The sequence below is a fragment of the Pygoscelis adeliae genome, unplaced genomic scaffold (assembly GCF_000699105.1).
Source record: "Pygoscelis adeliae isolate BGI_AS28 unplaced genomic scaffold, ASM69910v1 Scaffold300, whole genome shotgun sequence".
Taxonomy (NCBI): Eukaryota; Metazoa; Chordata; class Aves; order Sphenisciformes; family Spheniscidae; genus Pygoscelis; species Pygoscelis adeliae.
Window position 1 is genome coordinate 1279854 of NW_008824004.1, and position 16943 is coordinate 1296796.

General features: G+C 38.1%; 1 protein-coding gene across 1 annotated transcript in view; it reads left to right on the forward strand.

Annotated features, from left to right (window-relative positions):
- SHPRH (SNF2 histone linker PHD RING helicase, E3 ubiquitin protein ligase) overlaps nucleotides 1-9776 on the forward strand; it is a 55327-nt gene extending 45551 nt beyond the window's left edge. The window contains exons 25-29 of the mRNA XM_009325423.1: nucleotides 4160-4252; nucleotides 4803-4889; nucleotides 5353-5531; nucleotides 7680-7760; nucleotides 9025-9776. Coding sequence (XP_009323698.1) covers nucleotides 4160-4252; nucleotides 4803-4889; nucleotides 5353-5531; nucleotides 7680-7760; nucleotides 9025-9121 — 537 coding nt within the window. The 3' untranslated portion in view covers nucleotides 9122-9776. The remainder of the gene's footprint in view (nucleotides 1-4159; nucleotides 4253-4802; nucleotides 4890-5352; nucleotides 5532-7679; nucleotides 7761-9024) is intronic.
- Nucleotides 9777-16943: the final 7167 nt, after the last annotated feature.

Below are 16943 nucleotides of genomic sequence, written 5' to 3' on the forward strand. Positions count from 1 at the left end.
ATAACATGGTTGTGAAGCCACTTTCTTCAAGCTCACCCCAATTCTTTTGATCTAGTTGTGTGGTGTAAGCTTTTTCTCCATATTCTAGATGAGTGTTGGCTCTGTGCAGCTGGATACTCTGCAACAGTATTCTTTCTGGGGGGTTTGTTTGTTTGTTTTTTTTGTTTGAAAAATCAAAACAAAAACTTGGGAAAAACTACTCGCGCTTCTTGCCTATCTGCATTTTTAAACTTGTTGGTATTGGTTAAAGGCTCACTGACTGGATACATATACCTACTGAAAAGTTGATCATTGAATAGAGTGACTTTTGGTCTTAAAACGGCTCCCTGCCTGGGCAATTTCTTTCTCAAGGCTTTCCGCTGACAATGTACAGCTCTGTTGAAGACTGCTGGCTGGATTTTCCACTGTGACTTTCTGTGTTTTTTCCTTTTAGCCTGCCTTTCTAAGGAGACAAGGTCTTTTCATTGTACTGTCTTAGACTTCTCCCTTAATTTTGCAACCCATTAGATAATTTCAAACAGCTTGACAGAGAGTCTGAGTTTCAAAGGTAATTCATTTTCTACAAGTCTTACTAAAATAGCCATCCACATAAAGTATGTCTCCTACTTAGCAAAATACTGCAGCTTAACTTTCCCCTTACTACAAAAGATATCTTAAAGTTCAAGTCGGGGCGGGGTGGGGAACTTTATTTGTAGCTTTTGTGCCTTCCTAATGATAAAAGTTGATGAACCTCTAGACACAAATGTGTAGGAAATCAGTCCTGATTGCACTGTTTTACTTTTCTTGGTAACAGAGGGTTTTCATTGCGTTGAAGGCAGGGGTGGAGGAAGAGACAGCATCTCCATGAGTCATTATCAATACTGACACATATGTAGTACATAGGTACATTTTTGCTTTGCACAAATCTGTTACGGAATACTGTTAAACCAAAAACCTGTGGTTACTGCAGTTGTGGAAAAAATAGAGGATTCTGGACTAAAATGCAAAGGTAAAAGACTAATATTGGTAATATTTTTATTTAGATGATACTGCTATCTTTAATTAAAATATGATTATAATACAGCTGGACATACCAATCATAGTTTTAATCTGGTTAACATAGTTAAAAGTAATAACGAAGTGCACGGACAGAGTTCCATGGTATCTGTGCAAGCCTCCTTGAACCTTGCAGGTATACTAGGGTTGCTGGCCTGTACTGAAGTCAGTGCTACCATGTTCACACTAGTTATGTCAGCCTCCCTGGACAACTGGAGATCCATTTTATGAGTAGATGCTTCCTAACTCAAATTATTAGATTTGAAGTAGTTGACAGCATGTGGCACCAGGGGGAGTAAATAGGCTATATTTTTGAAGTGCTAGTTATTAGGACCTCACTTCATATGTGTTTTTAACAGATTATTTCCTCAGGGTTTAGAGAGATCACCCTGTTTCTAACAAGAAAATTTCAAATATGTTTCATAACTCACATTAAAAAAATAAATAGAATAACTAAATTTCATAAGTACAACACAGAAGGAACATGTCATCTACTGTCCTGTGTAAAGGGTTGTAGTGTTTTCTTGAAGTATTTCTGCATCAAAAACTTCAGGCAAAGCAAAAATACGAATTCTGTGTGAATTCACATGTCATCGTGAGCAAGGCCTGTTCTTATCTCACAAAAAATTAAATTATACTGTAGCTTCACTTTATGTACTATCAAAACAAGCAGCACTGTTAAAAATAAAAATTTCTACCTCATATTCCTTTAAGGACAGTTAACAAAGGATAACTAACTTACTATGGTTTCTATAGAATACTGAGGTTAAGATCAATATCTTGCGGTATATATATATGAAAATTGTGTGATTATTCAGCATGTATGTTTTCATCTGAACTTTCTCAGTCCCTCTGGTCTCTTTCAGTATTCAGTACCTCTTTTTTTGTTTGTTTGTTTTTTGTTCCTCTCCTTCTGTTGTGTCATATATCTCTTGCTCTTTATTGTACCAGCACTAACCATCTTAAGTTAATGACTTAGATGCAAAAGGACTACTGTAAATGGAAGCATTTTATACTGAGAGAGAGATTACTGGCATCCCTGCATGTTTTGGTTCTGTAAAAGCTTCCAGTGTCTGGTCAGTATTACAGTGGGTATTGCCAGCCTGTCATCTGAGACAGAAATTGTTTGTTAGAGGGTAGTTTTCATTCTAATGTGTGCTGTTCCATAATTAATTAGAACTAGCTAATCTGTTTAAAAATACTCATCTGGATATTCAACAAAATTACAAACTCGAGGTGTATGGCTGATGAGTGGGGTAACACTTTTTTTAAGACAGACCAAAAACTATCAGTTTCATCTCTCCATAAATATTGAGAACAAAACTGAAATTTTTTGTGTGCTGTGAACCAAAGCTTTAGTCAACTGTTAGTTCAATGATAGATTTGTCTAATATAATGTAAACGGAGGGATGGAGAACTTTGCACACTTAGTTATCTTGTTTAAAAAATAGAGCAAAAAGACTGTAACCACTTTGATTATTGTACTGTTTTTTGTTCGCCATAGTTCCTCTGACTGATCTTGTACAAAGTCACGTTTGTAACACCTGAATCACAGGAAATCTGAAGGGTGGAAAGATCAACAGTGGCTAAAGCTACTCTCTCTTATAGCAGGGAAAAATAGGACCTACAGTAAGGTCCAAAAAAAGTCTCTGAGGAAAAGACAGTCAGAGCAGATTAGCCAGAATTGTCATCATTGAATCACATAATTGAATGGTATCAGAAAAGCACATAAATGACTCTGAAATATATAGGAAATACCAAAAGTTGGTCTCAGATCTCCGAACTGAAGGTAGTTATGATTGGCAGGCAGCTGCCGTAGGGCTGCAAATGTGTCATTCATCCTTGCAGATCATAACATCTACTGACATAAGCATTTTTAATTGTCTGTCTGACTTTTGGAAACAGTGTTAATGTCTACCAGGTGCAACAGAGATGTCATGAAAAAAGCTGGTTTACTTCTGTGTTTATGACACAGTTGGAATCACTATGGAAGACCCTGGGAAATAAAATGGTACTGCTTACTGCAGCCTTTGGTAAAACAGTCTGCAGAAAGTCTCTTTACATGTATTTCTGAAGCATTTATTTAGCTGCCTAAGATATGAATGATTGAGCAGCCCAGCATTGGTTCCCAACTTGTGCTTAGACTGCTGACATCCTTCCCCACAATTCTGCAAGCAGCATAGCTTCAGTAAATTTGATCTGTCATTGTAGCAAGCCAACATAGTTAATTCAATGTTCAGAGGACAGGTGCGGACAGAAATAAAACAATATTTGTCCAGCTGAATCTAGTGCAGCTTGAAATTACTATGCATGTAAGAACTAGTAAGGAATTAAATAAGGGCTTCTTAAATACATTAGGTAAAATTGCTGTCATACAAAGTACATACTGAAGGAAATAGAGGGAGATACTAGAGAACTGTTTCTCGGAATCCTCTTCCCGATTTAAGGGGAAAGGAAGGAGCATGGAAATCAAAGTGGACAACAAGTAGAATGTAGTATTGGATTCATTAAGCACTGAAATACTTCTGAATGCAGAATATGAAGATGTTTTCATTGCAGTGCGCAATCCTTCAAGAATTAATTTAATTATATTTACGAATTTCTTATTATTTTAAATATAACTAACAAGCTTTATAATACTGAGCATAAGTTCGGCATTGCCAGAGTGAGAAACAAAAGCAGCAGAAATAGTGTTCAGGTAGGTTTTTTCATTGCCAGTTTTCAAGAGGTGTGAAGGGAGGGAAATTTAAACGTGCATTTGGAAGATCCTTTAAAGATTGTGCCACTAAGTTAAACCTCAGCAGGCCTAACTGGCATGTTTGGTGCAACTGCACTGCTTGGGCTATCCATTCTGCCTCACACAGAACTAGATAGGTGTCTCTGTGTGGCACTTCATTCTTCCGTGTGCTGCACATGCTGTAATACACTGCTGATCCTACGGCAGTAAGGGAGGTATAAAAGCAGTTCAGTGCTACTTAACCTGCCCTTCCTCCAGGTTGCTAATTTTTAAATTTGTGTAAAGATATGTAAGAGTCATAATATAACATTGTTTAGTAAAACAATGAATGTGGAAGGAGTTGTTTAATATCCTACTTTACTAATGCTGTTCTTTGACTTTTCATAGGGAAGTCACTCCACCAAAGTGGAAGCTGTGGTCCGAACACTGAAGAGAATTCAATTTAAAGATCCAGGGGCTAAATCCTTAGTTTTCTCAACGGTATTAATTACCAATTTCTGTTTTGTCTTTGTGTGTGTGTGAGTTTAAAGCGGTCACAATATTTTCAGGAATTAGTTTAGCTACCAAAATGTCGAATCATTCTGTACAGCCACTTGATTGTTTTGAGAATTTGTAGGGCAATTCATGTAACTGGGACATGAACAATGGTCGTAGTCAACAGATGTAAAAGCTTGTTTCTCTAAAGGGCAAACACGTACATTTATATGGGAGCATTAGAAATCCTAGATACTTTTAAATGTAATGTCCAGATATTTTTGATATGTTGTAAAACTGGTTTTGTGATGGCTACCAATTTCTTTTATTCAAGCTAATCTTTTAATTACATTTCTGATTTAGTTTTATGAAAGATTCAGTTCCTGGCACACAAATCTTTTTTCTTTTTCTTTTTTTAAATTGCAAATGCTAGTATTCTGAAAGGCCTTTTTATCTACTCTTTTCTGGGGAAGTTAATTAGTATATTTTAGTTGTCATTGCTGTTTGTAATGTTGAGTTACTTCTACAGTGTTGTGTGTTTTTGTTTTTTTTACAGTGGCAAGATGTGTTGGACATAATTTCAAAAGCTTTGTATGACAACAACATGACTTTTTCTCAGATCAATGGAATTAGTAAATTTCAGGTACATAAAGGATATTTTTCTTAAAATTATTTTCAGTGGGGAAAGTTACAGTTCATAGAAGTTAATTTGATCCTTTTACTTCATTGTTTCATTTGAGAAACTGAAAGAGCAGCAAATCTGTTTGGCAGAAGCTTTGATCTTTAACTTATTAATTCCAAAAATCATAATCACGGAATGCCACAATTTAAAGCCTTTGGAGATAAACAGTACATTAACGTTTGAGAAAGAAGCATTGGCATGGATGTTAAGGATGAGACACACTGATCAATGCTGCAAGAATTTCTTGCCTTCCTGATATGTGTTAAGTATCTGTCCTGGGATGACAGGCCTTGGATGAGTCAGGCTGCAGGACTGTCACTCTGCGGCCTATAGTAGCTGCTATAATTTCTTGAAAATACAGAGATGTCCCTCACACTCTTTACTGAGGAACTTTTTTGACGCTGCTGTGATGTTTGCCTTTTAGGAAAATCTCTCTGCATTTAAATACGATCCAAACATCAATATTTTGCTGCTGCCTCTTCACACTGGTTCCAATGGACTAAACATCATTGAAGCAACTCATGTTCTGCTTGTGGAACCCATTCTGAATCCTGCGCATGAGCTACAGGCTATTGGCAGAGTACATCGTATTGGCCAGACAAAGTAAGAGTTAAAATTGCATTGAGTGGTTTAGATATGGTCCAGAATAGGACTGCATACTGTAATCAGAATAAATCTAGTTCACTGAACTTCTCAATTTTGGAGATTAGAGTATTTATAGGAATTTTATTTTTAAAGATGATTGTATAAGGGACAGAAAGATTAAAATTAAAAAAAAAAGTTTGCTGAAAATACACAGTGTGTATTTTAGGGAGTTCTTTTGTGCTGTGAGGGTAAGATGCAGAAGCAAATTGCATTTAGGCTTTGAGGAAGAGTGTAGGCTCTTGAGTCCAAAATCCTGAAAAACCTTGTTCAGCTGCTGCCCTATTTTATGTGTGCTCTTGTTGCCTTAATTTTTAGCTTTGAAGTTCTACTTGTAAGCATGTCCAGAAATGTTTTAGCTTTGCAGGTATGAGCAACTTGCCATTTATGTCATACATGGCTAAGTTCAGGCATGGCCCTTCCTAGTTTCCTTGAGAGGCTCCTTCTAGTTGGTCATTCCCAGCTCCAGATTAGGAGCTGCATAAGTTGTTGGGGTTTTGGTTTTGTTTTGGGTGTTTTTTGGTTGGTTTTTTTTGAGGGGGGTTGGGGGGGAAGGGTCCAGAAAGAAAGTTGTAGCACACACTTTTTAGAACTGATTAGTATTTAAATTACAGTTCTGCCCTCACCCCTGTCTAGATCTTTTTGAAGACATTAATGAGTTTGCTTATCTCTTGTTTGTTTCAGTGTAGTAGATTTTACATGGGTAGTACTGAACACTTAACAAAGGTTTTTGAAAGTTTGTCCTGAATGGATAAGGTGTTTTTCCTTAGGTTTCATATCACTTGAAAAAAAATAATAAAAAAACCTGTACATGAAGAAGAAAAATAGCTGGAATCAATTCTGTAATAATAATATTCTAGCATAATAGTGGGTTTTGTGTTCTGGAAATGGAGGCAAAGCGAGAGGGCATGAATGAGCATGTATGTGAAAGAATGTTTATGAACAGGTGGATATTTGGGTGTGTTGGTAAAGATTTTGAATTAACTGTGAGGGCATAGGAAAGATTGATTGCAACAGCCTGCATTATAATTTTACACGATGCTGGCACAAAAGGTCTGGCAAAAACCTTGCAATAAAACCAGCAAGAATGTGTGCTGTACTTCTTAAGAATAAGACTTCAGCAAGGCTTATTTGAAAAAGGGCTGTGTTCAAGTACAGTGAGCATAAGGGAATACTCTGTTCAGTTTCACTGGTGCAACTATTACTAGTTCAGTTGTTCTTATTTACTACTTTTTTTTTTGGGTAGACCTTTGCCTATGAATCACAAAGTATTCCCCCAGCATTCCTCTGTGTAATGTTACCTGCCAAAGTTTCAACTTAAGGTCTGAAAACTATCCAAGCACTTTCAAGTGTTCATAGCTTGAAAAATGTTTATACTGGGGAGCCTGGAGTGATTTTTCATTTTTATCTTTGGAGCTGACTCTTTTCCATTTCACTTTCTTGTGCCTGACATTTCTTTTTTTATTACAGCTTTTTTTTTTTAAATTTTATTTCTTAAATGGAGTTCTGATTTTGTTTTATGTTTATTGACATTTTGGTTTTTATGTTTTACCGGTGTTTACAATTTCATGTTTACTGACTACAATTACTGACTTTAAAAAAAAAAAAAATAATTATAGTATGTTACCATCTTCAAGAACAATATTGTTAAAACTCTGGGAATGAGCTTTAATTACCCACCACACTGAGCTCTGTCTCTTGGACTGAGTTGTGACAATGCAGTATAAACATTGTATATAACCAGTGGGCCAAGTCATTTCTTTAAATGACAGGCTAGGCTCTTGAGGACTGTTTGTTTATAGTAGGGACACAGTAAGCAGAACTTTGCCCAGCATCTGCTTTAGGATTTTACTTAATACAGCTTATATTCATTTAGTACTTGTGGTCCAGCCAAGTGGAAGTGTGTGCGCTGGGAGGCACTAAGCATCCTTAAATGTCAGTGGAAGTTGTTAATCACCTTGTAAGATTTCTTTCTTAAAATACAGAGGCTTTTTTTCAGCACTCTTACAATAATTAGTATGAGACAAAAATGTGGTCTTGAACTTTGACAGTAACAGTACAACTTCTGCTCACTCTGTTCTTGTTTTCTTTTTTTTTAAACACATTCAGATCTACCATTGTCCATAGGTTCCTGATAAAAGCAACAATAGAAGAGAGAATGCAGACTATGCTGAAAACTGTAGATAGAAGGTATGTGTTGAATTTTTTTAAAACATCATTATTGCACTGAAAATGAAAAGGTGGTTCTCAACCATACTTTTATTACAGTTAGGTATACATATAAACGTCAACTGTTCTCCTTCAAATTGTCTTGATTGACAAAAAAGTTTTGAGACTTGAAAAATTGATCTTTTACCGGGTTCCGGTAACTTGAAGCTTAAGGTATTTTTATTCTCTGGAGAATATTTTGGTTATCTTTTATTTCATAAAAGCCCAATTAATTAATAAATTACTTGTTACAATTTATCTTTTCAGTTTACCTATTTCCATTAGTATAAAAGCATTGAAGTTAACAGAGTAATACTCTTCTTATAGCTTAGTATTATGAGTAATACTAAGTTACTCCAGTAACACTGGAGTAACAACATATGTTGTAAGCTCTAATCTAGGACACTAATTCTTTCTTTCATTATTTTTAAATTCTACAAACCTAGTCTGTCAGTTCTGTGTCACACTGGTTGGTTTTGCAGTCAGTGCAAGAGTTGTCCAGATGCTAGCTCATAAGTCAGTCTGGCGTGCAGACACAGAAAGCAGTTTCCACTGTTTATCTTTTCAAAATCTGTAAGCAATGACAGACTGGGAGTAGAACAAAAGTGGTATTTACATTCTTTATGCAGAAAGTATAAGAGGCTTGTACATCTTTAACTATATTGTATATACATAAACAATCTAGGAGGAGGCCTTAGTTTAAGAAAATTAGTTTTTTTCCGGTTATTTGGCTGTTTCAAATTATGAGACTAAAAATTTACATGCATGTCTTTGGCTGTAGTTATAAAAGATTTCAGCTTTACCTTTGAAAGAATGATTTAATCAGTTTCCGTATCTGTAAAGTAGCACTACTTTTGCATATACAGTTCAGATGAATATATAGTGGTTGAATGATCCGATGAAGGCTAATGTTTTGAAAGTAGTATCCAATCTTATGCTTGGAAGCTGAAGCCAATCCCTTAAATGTTAAGAGGGCAAAGCGGATTAACCCATGTTCTGCTGCCTCTGCAGTGTTTGGTGTTGACCACTATTAGGGACAGTAGGTGGACTTCGTATCTTACTCAAAATGTGCAAGAGAAGTAGCTGATCAGTGTACATATTTCCCCGATAGAAAGTGTGTTTTCCTGCTGCGCTTCAAAGCTGAAGAGTTACTGGACTCTGAACCGTGTGGTCTGTCTTCAGTGCATACAGCTTGTTACTGAAGTTGATTCCTTCTCTGATGTCTGCATGCAATTTTTTCCCACAGCCACACGAGCTCTTCCATGAAACAGTCAGAAGCCTCAGTTCTGACAGTGGCAGATTTGGCTGACCTTTTTACAGAGGAGACTGAAGACCTTGAGTAAAAACACTGGTTTGGCCTAATGAAATCAGAAAGTACCTGACCTAATATGCACCGGTATATAATCCACTTGATCTGTCATTCCTGTAAACATCATCTAACATTTGTCCGTAACAGCGCTATTGGAAATCAAAAAGTCTTAATTGTTACTGTTTGTTCCGTGGTGAAGTTCTTAACAGCACACACTTCTGATAGCACTGGAGAAAACTTGCACTTTGCACATTATACAAAAACACGGATTCTATTCCCAAAGAGCATTGAGCTGGATGCTACAACTGAGATCTGATATCTTGGACCCTTGGCTGAGAGGATTTTTACCATCAGGTTTGATTGGCTAGTAGCTCAGTCTGAGAGCAGAACTATGTGGGTGGTTGGGTGGGAAAGGGAAGCAGAAAAACACAAATCTAACTTTTTTTTACTGTACAAAGAATTGTTAGAAAGAATGACTGTAAATTAATGTTCTTCTAGAAAGGGCTTGTTAGCATTTAATGCAGAGTTACTGAACGTCTTACTGGTAACACTTTAAATGACTAATATTTACTAATAATTTGGATATTTGTATTAGGCTTTTAGATATTCATAAAGACTTGTGACAGTTAAAAATTTCATTGTTAATGCTTACTCACTGCAAAATGATGATAATTAAATTATGCTTTTTGTATGTGTGTTGGTCTGGTAATCAGTTAAATACTTGAACTTACTGTACATGTTTTCACTTATTCTTGAAGCCATGACTAATTTAGTGCTTTGTTTAAAAAAAAAAAGTAATGCATTTGTTATGCAATTTTTAAAAAATTAATTGGTTAAGCTGCTGATCACTTTATAATCACTTGGTGCTTGTGTACATTTTTCTCACCCTGATTTCTTTGTCTAGTTCTCCCCCTTAAGGATGCAGCAATCTAAATACTCAAAATAGATGAGATTAAGGTAGGCAGTCTAATTATTAGGTACCTAGTCTAAGTTAAATAATCAGTGGAGAGAGATGAAACTTTAGTGAAACTTCATCCTTAGATATGCGAGATCACTCTACCCCATCTATATTGACAGTAGAGAGTTTAGAAAACAAATCTAGGCTAACTTTTAGACTGCTGAAAGTAGGCAAGATAAATTCTAAGCCTTTTGGCATAGGTTATGGATACACATTTGCGTAACACTGTTTCTGAAGGTATTACAGAAGCAAGCTCAGGTACACAGTTGGTGTTAGACACGATTTTGTGTTTAGAGACAGGGCAAATGTATATGCATAAGCAACAGGCTACTTCCCTCAAATTACAATATTTACTGTTTCAGTAGGCAATGTTTTTTGCATATTTTAGAAATCTTACTTGAGGTTGAAATTAAAATGAGTCCTTTAAGAAATATAATCTTAGAATTTTTACTCTAATAATGTCTGCTAAATAGATTTGCTATGTAGTTATTGAGCTTCTTGAGTTCTCTTTTCAGTCATACTACATTTGAGTTGCACCATTTGAGTATTAAGCCTATCCACATGGCAGACAAGTTTTCCACTGCTGACAACAAATATGAATAGAATTTACATGAATAATATTGTATCAAGAAGTGGTTTTTTGGCACTTATAGTCATCTGTCCTTCTGGACCAATTAGACACTTTGTTCTAAAGACTATTTGAGTAAATTTAGAGACAACGTATCTTTATTTCTCATATTTGTAATATGTATTAGTCTTATTTATACATTTTGTTTCGGAGATTACTGATTTTTTTTTTTGCAGATTACTGTTTGCAGCAAGGGAAATAGAATAGATAGTAGACTTTTTTAAAACGAGATTGGTCAAACAGTTTGCACAGAGGCTGTGACATCTCCATCCTTGAACGAATTGGGAACTCAAATGACCCTGAGCAACCTGATCCAGCTTCAAAGCTGGCCCTACTACGAGTGGTGTGTTGGACCAGATGACCTCCATGGATCCCTTCCAGCCTAAACTATACTACAGTGTACTGGAGATCGTGCTGTACAGTCACTCCAGGAACTCTGAGGGCAGCAACATTCCAGTTTCCTCATCGTCCTCAGAGAATTTTAATATTCTACAACGTAATGTGACTAAACAAGGAGCTGCTGCTGTTCACTTTGAGAAGTGATATATCTATGTTAAAAACTGTGGAAGCACACAGTGTTTACATTCATAGCTCCCATTTTAAATAACTAGATGTGGGAATAATAGTTGTCAGTGAATGTGAAGACAGAGAAGCAAACTGAAAAATATCTGCTTCTCAAGATCTGCAAGTTTTTGGCTTGCTTATATAAAGATGGTGGTTTCATTGTTTATTTACAAAAATGTGGCTTTTGGATTCCTAACCAAAAGCATAGCTTCTCATCAAGCAGTGCATGAGTCTTTACTCCTGATTTATTTTTCTTTATGCTCACATAACAGCATGGAATGCCCAGAGATCTCGTTCTAGGCGCTCTCCCGACTGCCCTGGAGCGCCAGGACCTAGAGCTCTGGAGGTATAACATTAAAATGTGTACACTAGTTGTGTTAAAGCACCTCTTGGAATTGGAAGGTTGAACCATTGGGGTGTATAGCCTGTGTCAGTAGTAAAATGGATTGTTCAAGTTTCACATAATATTAAGTACAGAGACTACATTTAAAGAATTATTTTGAAAAAGAAACCAAACTGTAATTTACCGCTTTTTGCCATTCTTTGCAACATTTAGTTTCTTTGACAAAGGTTTTCTGTCAGGTATCTTAAGACACCTCATGAGGTGAACTCTCTCCTTTTTCTCTCCTTTTTCTCTCCTTTTTCTCTCCTTTTTCTCTCCTTTTTCTCTCCTTTTTCTCTCCCCCTCTGAGGGTGCAGCTTGTACATCTGCTTTTCTCTTATCAAAGCACAGTAAGCCTGTTTTCATGATGCTGCCATGATTTTGCTCTCTGTTGGGAGAACACTCTTTTGAAAGACAGTATCTTAGCTGAGAACAAACTTTGCCCTATTGTAATAGTTCCAATGTACTCATAGAAATGGCATTTTCCACAGAAGACAGAAATCTATGAATACTGACTGCAGTGTTTATGTAATATTTGTGTGGACACACCCACAGTCACGTACCAGATTCTCATGTGTTCTCCTGCTAAAACATGTAAACATGATCTGAGTTGACAGTAGCGTTTATTCGGTGAAGTCAGTCCCTTTAAAAATGAGGCTCCAACTGATTCCGAAGAACTCAGTGCTGGCCTTTCATCTCTTTCAGTTCCATGACAAATAATGTTGGGAGTTTTTTGACTGTAGTTGGTGAGGATTTCAGGGCAGGTTTTTCTCCCTGTATATAAAAGTTCAGTGCCTCGTAGAACAGAGCTGTCATCTTATTTAGGTATCTGTAAAAGCTTGATGCAAATAGTAGACTTCCTTGAACCACACAATATGATAGTATTGGAAACTAAGGAGTGGATTCCCTTATGGTGTTAAATTGAGTTCTGTGAATTTCACTGTGGATCCTTAAATGAGTTTGTAAGTTAAGGTCCTCTTTGCTGTCTAAATCTCTATGCCAGGAAAAGGTTTTCATCTTAACCTGTTAGATAACTTTTTAGCATATTAATGGAAGTCCAGGATACACTATAGTTTTCATACAGGTCAGATACTACAAAAGAATATTTACCTCAGTCTTCTCATACATATTAAAGTTGTATATTAAGGAATGGACTTAAGAGTTGATGCTTTTTTGTGAATTAGGTCTTCCAAAACCACTTTTCTGCCAATATCTGTAGGTGCATTCAAGTTGTCTGCCAGCAGAGTGCCCTCTACGTCAGAAGTAACTGTGCTTCAATAGAAATGTGGGATCCTACAGAAGAAAAAAATGCATAGTTGTTTCTGGCTAAAACTGTAATTAGACATACTTCTTCCTGTAAGATTCTGTCTAGATTAGTGGCTGAGGACCAGTTAACAACTCTCTACCACTGTTTTTTCTGACACAAACAGCGCTGTCCTCTTTCCATCCCTTTTTGCAATCCTTATGACTACATTATATTTTCCAGGGGTCCCAGAATTGTTTAATTAGCAACTGTGCTTCAGTTAAATTGGAGGGGAAAAAGTCTGTATTTGACTAATCTTGCATTGACCAATGTAAGAAAAATTAACCTTGAAATTTATTGCTCCCCCAAGGTAAGGAATTAGGTGAGTTTCTAAAGGAAAATCTGCGTTTTCTTTTTCTAGCTATAAATGGAGCCCGTTTCTAAAGCTTAATCTAAAGATTTACTGCTTAAAATCTGTATGATGAGCTTTTCTATAGACTGAAAGGCTAGCTGCAAAGCCACTGTGCCTGTGCTTTTCTTCCTTTTTTTGGTTGCCTGAAACAAGTAAGGTCTTTACAAGATTATATACTATAAGCGTAGGTTAAAGGAATTTCATAATGGAGAAAAAAGGAGGTCCAAGACATCCTTGTCTCTCCTTCTCTGTCTGTCTGTGTGTCTCCCTTTCTCTGTGTCTGTCATCCCATCCCACCCACTCCCATCCTCCACCCACCCCCAGCTTGCTCAGTTTCTTACAAAGAATGTTTGTGTTTGGTCAGTGGAAGTAGAGTAAGAGTTGTAATCCATAAAATGGCTACAGTAAAACTAGCGTATTGTGTCAGAGGAAAAGTGTCAGGGGTAAAGGGAATTTGAGCCTGGTATAAATTCTCTTTTGTACCTGTAATTTACCCCTGTTCTTCACCACTGTAGAAGCAGGTGTTGAATTTCAGTCTGTTAACTTTTATATTTCTGGTTTTACATTGTACATAAAAAGACCTGGTAATCTAATTACTGAGCAGCCAGTGAGGCTTACAATTTTTTAGTTGTAAATCTATAGGTTTTGGATTCATAAAATGCACCTGAACCACTGTCACAAGTCCCGGTGCATCCACTGTCTTCTCTTCTTTAGAGGAGGAGGAAGGAATAGGTAACTATTGAATCACTGTAGCATTGAATTCAAGTCCCAAGTAGTCATTCTACATATTCTATAGTCATACAGCATGTAAAGAGGACAGTTAGTTGAACTTGTAGCTTTCAAACGTAGTTAAGGAATTAAGTCATCTGGGAGGGAGGTAAATGACATAGGGTTTCTAAATACTAGAATAATTCTACTTAGAAAATTGGGATGTGAGATATCTGTAAACCTCTGGCTCAGTTTCCTTCTATATACAAGATGTCAGCCTTCCAGGGCTTAAATTCCAAGTCCCTTTGTTTTGTGTATTTATAGATTTCACACAAGCAAGTGCCCAGCCCCATTCATTCAACTGGACACATACCAAATTTTATCAGTTTAGGAACAGATGTCATTATTTCCATGATGTAACGTCTCTTGGTTTGATAGCAACCTTCACATCAGGTAGAAACTACCTTTCCAAATTTTACCAAGTGTAAGGTCTGACTGCTTACAGGGTGTCTCAAAATGTAAGTTGTTAGTGTAGGCTGGCTTAGATAGTTGTGGGGGTTTTATGCCGCTTTTCCTCCTACCCTATGGGGGCTAGTGAGCTAGCAGCATTCATGCTATGTTGCTGTGAATTGCCCCCTCTTTATGCTAACAGGTTATCATCGTTTGTGAAAGAACTTTTGTTGATGAATCTAGGCTTTCTCTTGGCTACGTCATTTGGTTAAGGAAGAAAATCTAGACTGCCTTTTCTCTTACCCTGATGGAGTTTTGTCCTGTCACTATTGGAGTCCCCTGAGTCAGATGACCACGAGTGTGGGAACGGTGACTTTCCATTTGTGGACACTGAAATTGTCAGGGACCAGCTGTATCAGCTGAATGTTCACAAGTCCATGGGGCCTGGTGGGATTCATCCCAGAGTTCTGAAGGAGCTAGCGGATGTTATGGCAGGACCCCTCTCGATCATCTACCAAAGGTCTTGGGTGTCTGGGGAGGTAGGTCACTGCTGACTGGAAGCTAGCTAGTGTTATTCCAATCTACAAAAAGGGTGTGAGGGAAGACCCAGGAAACTACAGACCTGTTAGACTAACCTCAGTTCCTGGAAAAATTATGGAGATTATTATACCGGCTACTACTGAAAGGCATTTACAGAATAATGCAATCATCAGGCACAGTCAACACGGCTTCACAAAGGGAAAGTCCTGTTTAACTAATTTGATATTCTATGATAAGGTCACCTGCCTGGTGGATGAAGGGAAGGTGGTGGATGTAGTTTTTCTGGATTTTAGTAAGGCTTTTGATACTGTCCCGCACAGCATCCTTCTGGACAAGTTGTCCAACTGAGAAATGAGCAGGTTCACGGTGCTCTGGGTGATGAACTGGCTGAAGGGCAGAGCTCAAAGGGTTGTACTGAATGGGGCTACATCTGGCTGACGACTGGTCACCAGTGGTGTTCCTCAGGGTTCAGTTCTAGGGCCAGTTCTGTTCAATGTATTTATCAACAATTTGGATGCAGGAGTTGAATGCACCATCAGTAAGTTTGCTGATGATACCAAACTGGGAGGAGCTGTTGACTCTTGAGGGACAAGAAGCCTTGCAGAGGGATCTAGATAGATTGGAGCATTGGGCACTGATTAATGGGATGATATTTAACATGTCCAAATGCCGGATTCTGCACCTTGGACAGAGTATGTTGGGCACAAGTATAAACTGGGAGAGGAGTGGCTGGGGAGCAGCCCTGCAGAAAGGGATCTAGGGGTGCTGGTCGACAGCAGGCTCAATACGAGTCAGCGGTGTGCCCTGGCAGCCAAGAGGGCAAACCACATCCTGGGGTGCATCAAACACAGCGTAACCAGCCGGTCAAAAGAGGTGATGATCCCACTGTATTCAGCGTTGGTGCGCCCTCACCTGGGGGACTCTGCGCAGTTCTGAGTGCTGCGTGCAGTTCTGGGCCCCACAATTTAAGAAGGGTGTGAAGGTCCTTGAATGCCTCCAGAGGAGGGCAACAAAGCTGGTGAAAGGGCTGGAAGGAATGTCCTCTGAGGAGCGGCTAAGGACTCTGGGCTTGTCTAGTTTGGAGAAAAGGAGGCTGAGGGGCAACCTCGTTGCTCTCTACAGCTTCCTGAGGAGGGGACGTGGAGAGGAAGGTGCTGATCTCTTCTCCCTGGTATCCAGTGGGAATGGTTCAAAGCTGCGCCAGGGGAGGTTCAGACTGGACATCAGGAAGCATTTCTTTATCGAGAGGGTGGTCAAACACTGGAACAGGCTTCCTAGAGAGGTGGTCAATGCCCCAAGCCTGTCAGTGTTTAAGAGGCATTTGGACAATGCCCTTAATAACATGCTTTAACTTGGTCAGCCCTGAATTGGTCAGGCAGTTGGACTAGATGATCGTTGTAGGTCCCTTCCAACTGAAAATACTGTTTTGTAAGAGAATGACACTTAAAATGCCAAGGTGCATTCAACCATTTTTAATGGCTTGTTCTGCACTAATAGAGCCTATGTATATGTTCATATTCATATACATATTCAGCATGTCATCTTGGACAATCAAATAATTACTATTAAATTGCATATTGATATAGGGCCACTGCTCCACTAGGTGCTTCATATGCATTTATAAAAAATCAGCTTTGGGGTACATTGATAATATAGGGAATACATTTTTATAGAGAACAGACAAAGCCATTATATTTAACGTAATATTTGACATATTTGGTGGGTGAGGAATTGGTTAGATGGTCACATCCAGAGGGTAGTGGTCAACGGCTCCATGTCCGGGTGGAGACTGGTGACGAGTGGCATCCTGCAGGGGTCCGTATTGGGACCGGTACTGTTCATTATCTTCATCAATGACATAGACAGTGGGATCGAGTGCACCCTCAGCAAGTTTGCAGATGACACCAAGCTGAGTGGTGCGGTTGACAGGCCAGAGGGACGGGATGCCATCCAGAGGGACCTGGACAAGCT